This window comes from Aptenodytes patagonicus, chromosome 2 (assembly GCF_965638725.1).
Source record: "Aptenodytes patagonicus chromosome 2, bAptPat1.pri.cur, whole genome shotgun sequence".
Classification (NCBI taxonomy): domain Eukaryota; kingdom Metazoa; phylum Chordata; class Aves; order Sphenisciformes; family Spheniscidae; genus Aptenodytes; species Aptenodytes patagonicus.
In genome coordinates, this window is record NC_134950.1 from 81,281,331 (window position 1) to 81,292,642 (window position 11,312).

At 39.0% G+C, this 11,312-nt stretch overlaps 1 protein-coding gene across 1 annotated transcript; it reads right to left on the bottom strand.

Annotated features, from left to right (window-relative positions):
• Nucleotides 1-1,149: 1,149 nt before the first annotated feature.
• LOC143156594 (carboxymethylenebutenolidase homolog) lies at nucleotides 1,150-9,169 on the bottom strand. Its single transcript, XM_076330330.1, has 6 exons — nucleotides 9,076-9,169; nucleotides 6,372-6,594; nucleotides 5,474-5,581; nucleotides 4,223-4,365; nucleotides 2,658-2,749; nucleotides 1,150-1,650 (listed from the first exon to the last, which is right to left on the bottom strand). Exons 2-6 carry the CDS (start codon nucleotides 6,584-6,586, stop codon nucleotides 1,471-1,473), a joined length of 738 nt encoding a protein of 245 aa, XP_076186445.1. The 5' UTR covers nucleotides 6,587-6,594; nucleotides 9,076-9,169; the 3' UTR covers nucleotides 1,150-1,470.
• Between the last annotated feature and the right edge of the window lie 2,143 nt (nucleotides 9,170-11,312).

Sequence of the window (11,312 nt, forward strand, 5' to 3'; positions counted from 1 at the left end):
AGAATCAAAAAGGAGGCTTACGAAGGGGAGAAACACAGGCATGCGTCTGAGGAGAAGACTCAAGGAACAACACACCCCACAGACAGGCTAAGGCAGCAGCATAGCTTACTGCTATCAAGCCACACAGAACTAGTAATAAAAGTATCTGTGAATGCATCAAAAATGAGAAGGGCAAAAGGAAAGTGCTGGCTATTAGCAGGAAGGAGAACTAATACCAGAAAGTCTGGTGAAGACTGATGTGTCCAGAGCCGTTTGGTTCGATCTTCACAAAAGTTAATTTTGACCATATTCTGAATGAGATTAATTTTATAGCGGAAACAGGAGTACAGGTGTACAGAGGGGGAAGAAAAATTAAAACAGCATAACTAGATGTGGGCAGGTTTGGAATTCACCTTGGGGAGTTTAAGCACCTCTGCGAGCCATGAGCCATGACATCTCTGCACAGGCAGACGTGCGATGTCCCTGGGGAATGGAGGAGGACAAACAGAGAGGCCAGCCTTTCCATGGAGGAAAGGCAGGTAGTGGTAACACTTCTAGGCTACTGGCAATGCCTGAAACGTATGAAAACAGATTATCCAGAAGTCAGTTGATAGACATGGAGTAGATAATAAGATGCTAACGGAAATAACAAGGTGGCAGCAAACAAGAAACTCCTGCCCTCCTGAGCTCTCCCCCTACTAGACCGGTCTGGAAATGGAAGGAGAAGAGGGATTGGAAGTCTTCACTGATGTTTTCTTCCTATGCTCTGTGTATGTCTGATGGTAGTCTCCTATTCCTACTTTGTTCTTCTTTCTCTTCTGAGTCTTCCTGCACTTCACAGTCTCTTTGTGTCCTACCCTCTTCCCACTTGTTCAGGTCCTTCTTCTCTGCTCCTGCATGTTCCTCTAGTCTCCTCACTTCAGTCATGGTTCCCAACTTTTTGCAGCCCCCTTTCAGTCTGCGTACATTTCTTCCCATTGTCCTTCCCCTTCCCTCCTTGTAGCTCTGTTTTTATGAATTCTGAATAGGATATTCTGTTTCCAAGAAAACGTCCCAGCCTTCCAAACCAGAACTATATTTACTTCAAAGCTGAAAATCTCAGAGCTGAAAATCTCACAGCTCAACAACTCTAAACATGGCTTTTAGGAGAGCATTTCTCAAGCGTGGGCAGAGTTTCAATGATTTTTTATCATATTGACATTAATATAAAAAAGTGAAACTTTCAGATTCTAGAAAATATCCCAAATGAGATTCTAATAATTTTAAGATACACAAGATCAAATTTAAAAATCTTTTTTACATTTATAACTTTCAGCATTTGAAAAGCTATTTCTGAACATCTACTTAGAAAATAAGTGCAAATAAGTAGTGTTGCTGCAAAAGAGTTTTACAAGATATTTTGATGGTTTTAAGAACATTTTAATCAATGTAATCTGTATTATTTTCTGATTTCCTACAACAATTGATTTATTTTATGGGTATTTATTTATGCTAAAGATATTTATTCAGCCAGTTGATCATATCCTTTCTTCCTTCCTCAATATAAGGTTTATCTTGAGGATTGATATCTTCTCTTTTGCGATGTACAAACCCATGCGTCTGTCCAGGATAAATTTTAACTTCATAATCAACTTTACAGTTTTGTTTAAGCTTCTGCTCCAGTAGGGTGACCTGTAACACAGAATGTTCCATGTTGGCTGAGTACGGAGTTAACACGGTATGTATTTACAGCCCTCAAATTGTCCTGGTTTTTTACTTTTCTGGGAGACAGACACAGTGTGTCCTTGCCATCGTTTTCTCTTCTACTAATTTTATACCCAAATGCATTTCTGTTACTACACTTTCTTTATTTAACTGGGCTTTTTTCTCCAGTAAAATAACAGCATGTGACTGCAAAAAAAGTATATGGGTTACTGTAATAATACCTGTAAAGGTAAAAACACCAATCGCTCAGTGTCATGAGAAGGTTAGCATTTAGTGATCACTGTACAAGTTACTGCTGATAGACCTCACAAAAAAAAAAAAGGGGGGAGGCAAGATTTTGAATTAATTTGAAATTGAAGGAGGAGAGGCACAGATACAAAATTGGCAGTTTAAAGCTACTGACGCTTTTGGCAGGAAAATTAAAGCCAACACCACTCAATGAAAGCGTGTCTTCCTCTTTGATCCCCTTGGAAGATAATCATCTTTCTCCAGTCGTTCTCCACCCGTGCTCCCCAGGAAGCTGTTGACAGAGTACCAGAAAGGAGAAGCTCTGCAGGACAGCGGGATAGGAAAAGGATAGTCACAGGATTTTTTAATTCTCCTGCAACTAGTGATCCCACTGGTACAGGTGGGGACTTTCTGCTGATTTTATGCACCATCAGTATGATTAAAGAGGGTCTCCTATCTTAAACTTGACAGAAGTCTTCCTTCGAATTCTTGCCCTTTTCCTCCTAAGAACTATCATATATAAATCATGCATATTTTGCAACAGAAACAGAAAACATTTTTTCGTGTCACTGTAAAACTTTTTGATTTGGGGATAAACAACATAAATTTGTGTAGAACCACTGTAAGAGTTAGTGAAAGAGGAAAAAAGTGCAAATTAGTTTTCTACTTTCTCTTAATTAAATATCAAATTACAAAACAAACATGAAAAGCATTAAAAAGACAAATATCTCTGATGGGAAACTCACCTGCTCCAATGGGATGTAGTCATCCTTTTCAGCAAAAATGAAGAAGGTGGGATGAAGCAAATTGGATCTGCCCTCAAAGAACCTGATCACTCCTAGGGAAGAAGGAGAGGCATATACAATGAGCCATGCTACTTAAAGTGGTTAAATCACTACCAAAGCTATACAGTCAAAATAAAAGACATTCTGATCAGTTAGAGCTGATCAGCTCGTAATGGAATTAAACACCCTTTGCTTAAAAGTCCCTTTTGTTGTGAGAACTTCCTATGATTTGGGATGTCATTAAAGATAAAAAGACTAACTCTATCTGAAAAAGTCAGGGAAGAATTGTTACATTTGCCCCATTCTTGTGGTTTTCTTTGGGCATCTGCTTCTGACCACTGTCAGAGACAGGGTCCTGTGAAAGAGGGACACTTCAGAGCTGCTCGCCTCTAGCCTGGCGTGGCCATTTTTAAGATAATTGTAAATATTCATCATTCCAGGTACATGGTTAGGATTTCAGTGTACATATATTTATACTGATATAAATTCATAACAAATTGATATTGTAATTTTGACTATTCAAATATATTTGAATTTAAGTAAGAGTAAAACCAACTAGCTACCACCCTGGCCACTCTTTTCATTATTGAAGTTACTACAACAGGAAAGTAAAAAATTAGCAAGTAGCATTGTTGAATTGACTCAGCTGATCAGCAAATCAGTGCAGCGAAACAGTGCCCATAAACCTTCTGGAAAAATACCTTCAATTTCCTTTCGCCTCACATGAATATAAATTGCTCTGGGTTATATAGAAGTACAGAGGTTTGTAACAAAAATATTAAAAGTAGCATAAATGCATTAAGAATGGAAGTCTGGGAGTGCAAGGGTTAAAACAGAGAGTTAAAAATGGTTCATGTTAGTAACAAAGGGCCACTGCCAGGAGTGACATTGAGGAATAAGGTGTTCATGTCATGACCTGAAGGTCTGCAGCCTGTGCAGCCCCCAGCCCAGATGTCTCATCGGCAAAAGACCCTGCACTCTAACAGAAGGACAGCAAAAAGGTTGCAGCGCATCACTACTGCCATGTCTTTCCCTGTTAGCCCAACAGGGGAATAGAGTACAGACATATGTGTCAAACAGGTCTTCCGAACAATGAAAACCAGACAGTGGGCAGCAACCTCTCCTAAGACTTATGCAGACCGAGGTAAGCAAGATACTGTGGCAACGATCCACCTCATAGTAACTGCTGGCTCCTAAAAGATACAAAAGATGTGCCCAGAAACCATTCTGTCATCCCCAGCCAAGAGGAACCTGAGCGATAGTGAGGCCTTGGCATTTGGTGTCCTTTGTACGCTATGTTGCACAGAAGCCATCCTGACCATGCCGCTTGAATACATAGATCTTGCTGGTTAGGATTAAGTGCAAAAATGTGAGTGTGCAAAATCAAATTGCTTAAAGATTTTGTATAATAAAATCACCTTCTTCCATAAGATGTCGCACTGAATTTTGTTACAGTAATACTCCTACAGAGTAAGTTCCTGCACCGGTCATGTCTGCTCAGAACATAATAGGTATTTGAGACTTACCATAGAGGGACACCCCCGTCTTTAAATGAGGATTTTTCAGCATCAGATGTTGTACTGCTGCTCCACCCCAGCAAAACCCAATGACACCAATCTTCTTTGCACCACATTGTTCACTTAGATACTTCACGATGACATCAACTTCTCTGAGACATGTAAATGAAAGTGAATTAAGGCTCTAGCTCTGTTCCCCTGGCCTCCAAAGTGGCTACTGCTCGGAGACTGGCTGGGCATCAGTCCGCTTGTGGGAGGCGGTGAGTGACTGTCTTTGCATCACTCCTGTTTTTCCTCTTTCCTTCACTTATCGAACTGCCTTTATCTCAACCCATGCGTTTTCTTGCTTTTGTTCCTCCTGTTCTCTCCCCTGTCCCTCTTGGGAGGAGCGAGTGAGTGGCGGTGTAGGTGCTTGGCTGTTGGCTGGGGTCAACCCCCAACACTAGTTTACTATTATTTATTTCTAAAATACAAGAGAAACTCCAGGGGAGAAGACAAAGGAAAAAATCAGTCTTCCTAGATCACTGTTACTAGAACCTAAGGCGATTTTATAAACAGCGATCCAATTAATTTCACAAATGGCAATAGTTGTCTTTTAGGCTAACACAAATAAAAGTTTAAGAAAGACACAGCCAGTCAAGAGCATTCCATTACCACAAATGTGACTATAGGTAAACTCTCTCTCATTGGGGAGACAAATATTTTATGAAATTGTGGAAGTAAATTTGAAATTGTTGCTTCAAAATCAGCGGTAACGTTATGCAATCAAGTTACGTGTCAGATAAAAATGGCAAAAATATACCTAGAAGAATGGGAAAGTAGTATGCTTCGAACTAGCTGGGATCTGATGGGGAGCAGGACAAATGTTCCCTAGTTAAATAGTGTTTGGTGACTACGTTTGCACCCTATCTGAAATCCATAGAAGTTGTGCCTGCCAGTGGGAACTGAGCAGTGGAAGGACCGAGCTGCATTTTCTAGCCTTTGCTGGTTCTTTTCTTTTGAGTCATTCATCTCACTTCTACTCTCTGCACAGGTAAACAGTGGGCGCTTTTTTTCTTGTTCAAAGTTCTACTTTTCTCCAAAAAGCACCCCTCACATACCCACGAGCTTGACCTACGAGCTGCATGAAATTTCTGTTTGTGGACATCCAGCTTTATTTGACCCATTAATAATTTAGAATCTAATCCTGCATCTTTACTGAGGCAAAAATTCCTACGGAAGAAGGATGTCCACTCGCTGGACAAAGAACAACGGTTGTACTTGTCTATTTTGCCGGCATTTCGGGTTTTCAGCCAGTCATCGAAAGACGCCCAGTCATTAGAAGGTTTCCAAGCTTCTTGCCCCACAAAAAAATCTGGGCAGATGGCTCTGCAAGAAAAATGAAAACATTTTATGCCCATGAAATAACACTGAGAAAGGGTTAAAGGGAAGTCTGTGTGTACTATACAACAAATTCATTTTGTTGAATACGCATAGAATTTAATCCACATCAAAGCACCATACAAGCAACCCTCATTATTTTTCTGTCTAATAAGGAGACTTAGCATAACTTCCAGATACATTTTCCCCTGTTAAAATTCATTAATTAATTTGACAAATTGTTAACTGCAATTGAAAATCCTTAGTGGTTTCTTACTGAATTTAAAAAAAAAAAAAACCACCTACAATTTACATGGTATGTACATTTGGGCTAGAAGTAATGCTAACCCAGTAATACAGGAAAAAGGATACCCAATATGCTTTTCACATATTTGAGAACTTGTTTCTTTCTTTGGCACAAGCTGGTACACTTTACCTTCATGGAATGACTTCCAGCTTCTCTGGAATTTTTACCGTAACAGCAAAGTTGCACAGATGCTACGTCGGGAGGGAGGAAGCAGGCTGCTTCGGGCTCATGGAGGACGAAAGATGTAGAATAAGAATTTTCTCTGTTTCCCCTCTCTTCTTCTGTGCTTGCCTACTACCTGGTTACGGTAGGACTACTCAACTATGTTAGACTTCTTACACTGTTTTAACAAACGGGAAACTCTTTAGAGAAACATGTAAGTGAAGCCCATGAAATTATTTGTGTTTGTATGGTTTATACAAAAAAAGGAAACAGCTGGCTCAACAAACTTTCTTATTAAAAAGACACTTTGAAAACAGTAGTATTTCTTACATGTATCCATTAGCCGCAAGCATATCAGCCATGTATCTGGTGTTTGGGAGTTGCCATCCAAATACATCATGAATCACAACCACAGCTTTGTCTGTGCTGGCAGGTGCTTTGCAAACATACGCCTTGATGTGCCCAACTTGTACTTCCTGCCCACGGCCTCCGTAGTCAAACCTGTCCCCAATATCACATGGGCAAGGCCTCGATTCATTAGCCATGTGTGATACTAAAGAACAAAAAATATTCAGTTGTGAATATCCCAGCATACCATACTGAAAAAGATCAAAATGCAGCAGTATCATGGAATATCGAATTTTTGAATCATTACGGTAGTATTGCAAACATACTGATTACCGTTAGAACTAAAATGCAGCATTAGTCAATAAGCCCATTGGGTTGTTTTTTATAAATAATAATCTCGTTAGAGTTACTTATGTTATAAACTCTTCAGCGGGGACCTGGTACATAGCTAGGGCTTCCGTGCCCTACAGTAATAGAGTAAAAATAAAGACCAACCAGCCAGGCAACCATCACAAATTATTTAAATAGTGATGAAGCCAGTTCTTTCACTCTTCATCGTGTGTATGTCTTCGTCAGGAATGCATAACTTTCTTCAGTATAGACTGTAAAGGCTTAATACAGGACTTAGCATTTTGAAGGAAAAAAAAAAAAGAAAACACAGCTACTGTGTAGAAAGATACAATTACACTTAGATTAAATGTGATATTTTCCTCCAGAGAGTTGAAATATTCCATAGCTGACCTTTTCAGTGTCAAGAAATTCTTTTTCTAAACCAGCTTTAGCATCAGATATTGCAGACTTTTGAAGGAGGATACTTAAGGAAGGTGCCAATAAAAATATACCAGTGAAAGCCAGAGTATAAAATCGTATTTATCTAATATTAAATAAGGAATGCATTCAAACCCCAAGACAGAAAAAAAAAAAACCTGAACATAAGGAAAAAATCCTTAAGTTGAGCCAAATGTTTTATGAACAAGGTAACAGCAGGGTATGGTTAATTTTTTACAAACTATTGCTTAAACGAAAATAAACAAGTAATTCACAAAGGTCAAAAAATGCCAGCCGAATCTAACACAGATTTATGTAGCTCCTTGGTCTCAAATTAATGATTTTATGCCACTGACCTTAGGTTAACCAGCTGGGTGAACTAACTTCATATTGCTGCAAATGACTCAAATAACATATTGGAATACGCACGGAGTATCTCCAAATTATTAAAGAACGTGGACAGAATTTAGATGAAGCTTTACCTAAACTCTCTACAGATAAACTGCATGTACTAAGAAAATTTTGCCAGTACAGAAACAAGGATGTTCAAATTTGACTATGCCAAACGTACTCACAGAGAGAAATGGAGAAAGCAGGTTACTGAACAGTCCCTGAACTAGCGTGACTTACGTAGCTGTGGCACTAAAGGGACAGCTTTAGGAAAACAAACAAGCAAACAACCCTACAGCCAGGAGATTTGCACAGATTTCCAGGGACCGAGATGTTCTGGGTTTGCAGACTTTAAAATCGAGAATATCCCAAGCAGTATTAGCAGGGCTAGGGTTGCAGATCTTGGGAGGCTTCATTTTCAGAGATCAATTCAAGACAAGCTGTACCTTATTTGAAAGCTGTATTAACTCTGGGCACGCAGATTTACACTAATCCCCTACTTTTTTTTTTAAATAAGCCACACCCACCCATAGGTGTTTTTTTCGACACATGTAGTCTCACATATAGGACTTCTAATTTAAAATAAGTCTACCAGGAAAAAAAAAGAATTAATAGATGAGCATATAAGACAAAATAAAGTTTAAATATATAATAAGAAAGAATTGATAACTAATTTTCCATCCACAAACTATTTCCTTTTGATTAGACTAAAATATAAAAAACCAGCAACTGAATATTAAAGAAACATATTTTTCAGAACTCCAGAAACACAAACACAATGCCTTTACCAATCAGTACATCCTTAAAGGCTTTAATCGCAAATATTTCACATTATCTGATAAAACGTAAAGCAAAATGTAAAACATGAGATATTTAAAGATGCAGATATAGCAGCTGAGGAAAAGAGCTCCCAGCACAAGCCTGCGAGGGGTAGTGTTGGCTTGTATGGTTTATAAGCTATATAGACTCGCAAGCTTTGTAGTGTAATCAAAACGTTTTGGTGTCTCTACATTTGCCACAGTATGCATTTTGTGCAAATAGTATCTTTTTCTGTTTCTGAGATGCTACTGAAACATTCCTTAAAAATTAATCCCCCTCTCTTACATCCATCAAAGCTATTCTTTTAGGAGGATCTGTAAACCCACAGCCTTGGTGTTGCACCATCTCCACCTGCAAGCACTTGAGCATTTATTTGAAGACCAAACAGTAACTTTAGTTTTCAGAAACTTGAACCTACAATCAGAAAAATAGAAAGATATTGCTGTGCGGCTCTCTCACTTTCAACAGACTCTCCTGAGTCCTCCTCCTGAGAGGTCTTCCTCACCTCAGGAGGGAAGCTAAAAGGTTTCTGAACCATGATCTCAATGAGGGAAGAAAGTAGCCCCCTGATAGTATGCGCTCTTTAAAAAACCACGTAGATAAAATGCAAGTCCCCCAAACATGCTGAGTCAGACCTCAGCATGCACTTGGTTTACATTTCTCAGGAGGAAAAGTTTAAAAAAACCCACCAAACCAACCCCACACATACCCGTGGCACAGCAAGCGTGCGAGACAGCAGAGGCAAGTCGCAAGAGCTCAGCGTGGATGGTCACCACTGAATGCGATCCCGAAAGAAAGTGCTAACTCATAAAATGAAAGGGGTGAGTGCAAGGATCAGGTTTCTTCAAAGAAGAGTTACGCAAGTTGCTGCCTTTACCTCTGCATATCGCAGAGTCACAAAGTTGAAAGTTCGCTCTTTCTAAAGCCATCAATTTTATTGCTAGTGTAGGCAGGGTGTGCTGCTGTGAGGAGTGCTGCTATAGCTGAGTACCAAACCTTCTTTTCAACTTACACACAACGGCATTAAGCATTGGAGGTCTTGTCTTTTCAGCTTAGGAAACACGTTGACTTAGCTGAGCAATTCATTTAGACAAAACTTTTTTTTTTTTCTTCTTTTAAGGGTGTTCCTTTGTTTTTAAAGGTTGGGGTTGTATCACTTTTAAACATTACGCTGGCACTATTATTTCCTTAGACTAGTCATCCATTGGTAAAAGACATATCTAAAGTTATCAGCGGGGTGAGGTAGTGAAGTAGAGACATCGCTTCAAAGCTCTATACAAGACAAAGCGTATATAGTATAGGAAAAATATTTTCTCTTTCAGAGTGAAAATAAGTATCATGTAAAAAGGTAACAGCTTTGTAGATTGCTGTGTGTATCATTATAGTAAGTGATTAAAATGCTGATACATTTTTATCCTATCACAGGACATTTTATACATTTTTTTTTCCTTTTGAATTAAAGTGACTGCCTGATCCTTGTATCCCTCCCATTCTCCTGATTTTCTTTTCATTGGATTATGACTCGGTGGAGTCACCATCCCTGGAAGTATTTAAAAGACGTGTAGATGAGGCGCTTAGGGACACGGTTTAGTGGGCATGGTGGTGTTGGGTTGACGGTTGGACTTGATGATCTTAGAGGTCTTTTCCAACCTTAATGATTCTATGATTCTACTAGGATTATTCTTTAAAGAGCTTTATCTAATGATATTAGCAATCCAAAATTCACTGTTTCCTCAGAGGCACATCTAAAAAGTAGCACTAAATGCACGTTAGTCTACTACACTTTTGCCTTGGGAAAGCGACCAGCCTTACAATTTAGTCCCCATATAAGCTGTTTTCCCATATTCTGAATAACTTTGTCAATGCTATTTATTTACAATTCCTAAAATAAAGTAAAACGAATGAAAAAAAAGCCTACCAGAGAATTCCAGAGTGAAGTCATAAGGTTCAAAGCCCAACCCTTTTGGTTTTTTGGCTTTTCCCACTTGTATACTACAAACAACAAATTATAGCACACAGGGAGCTTAGATACTCCATAGCAACTTCAAAAAACAGTGTTAAAATAAACGCGAGAAAAACTGGCAGTTTAAATCATTCCTAGAAAAGAGAAATGACAGCAATGCTTGCAGAACCTTTTCTGCACTGGAGTTGTTTAACCACATTTCTACTCCCTTAGTCACAGTAATGTGGCTCCAGAAATTCTTCTTCATACATAAGACTATTCCCCTTTACCTTAATATTAACATTAAACTTCAGAAATTAACTGGCTTTTAATTTGATTTCCTGTTGTTTCCATGTTCCTTGCTATGCAATCCATGAAGTTTTTTTACTTAGAAGTCAAAACAATTCAACACATTCATGACCTCGGTACGTGCAGTTGGTTGCGCTTTGTACTGTAAACACATACCTCTTTTGGATCTCGCATTTCCAGCTCTTACTCAGTGACTTACAGTTTTATCATAAAGATTTGGCTGTACTTGTAGTAACTCGTAGCTACCCTTTTGCTTCAGACAAATGCTGCATCTCTGTTCAATTTTTCTTTTTGATTAGTCACGGTGTTAGCGTTACAGTACACATGCCGTTTCAGTATTTGTGAATGACTGCTGTTCTCTAAATATATGTCCTCTTGCACATTAGCTAACCTTCTAATGCTAAAGGAGCTCCATTAATGTGGAGGTATCCAGGTTTTACACTGGGGTAATCAAGGTACAATAAACTTCCAGACCTCTACCTTCTTCTCCTGGAAGAATGTGTTACGAGAGCTGTATCACCCAGGTAACGGCAGGACTAATACATTACATATAGATGGTATCATATGAAAAGCAACAGTTAATCAGCAGTCACAGGCCAGAATTCTCTGAAGACCTCCCGACGGGAAAGACAGAGGGCCATTAGCAGCATGTAAAGGAGGAAAACATGGATGGGAAATAGCAAAAGAAATTAAAA

What these genes read in the sequence shown, in the direction of transcription:
- LOC143156594 (XM_076330330.1), bottom strand. Translation starts at nt 6,586, where the DNA reads ATGGCTAATGAATCGAGGCCTTGCCCATGTGATATTGGGGACAGGTTT. An exon ending in AATGCCGGCAAAATAGACAA is followed by an intron (nt 4,366 to 5,473) that starts GTACAACCGTTG and finishes TACATGTCTCAG; the next exon opens with AGAAGTTGATGTCATCGTGA. An exon ending in ACTACATCCCATTGGAGCAG is followed by an intron (nt 1,651 to 2,657) that starts GTGAGTTTCCCA and finishes TCTGTGTTACAG; the next exon opens with GTCACCCTACTGGAGCAGAA.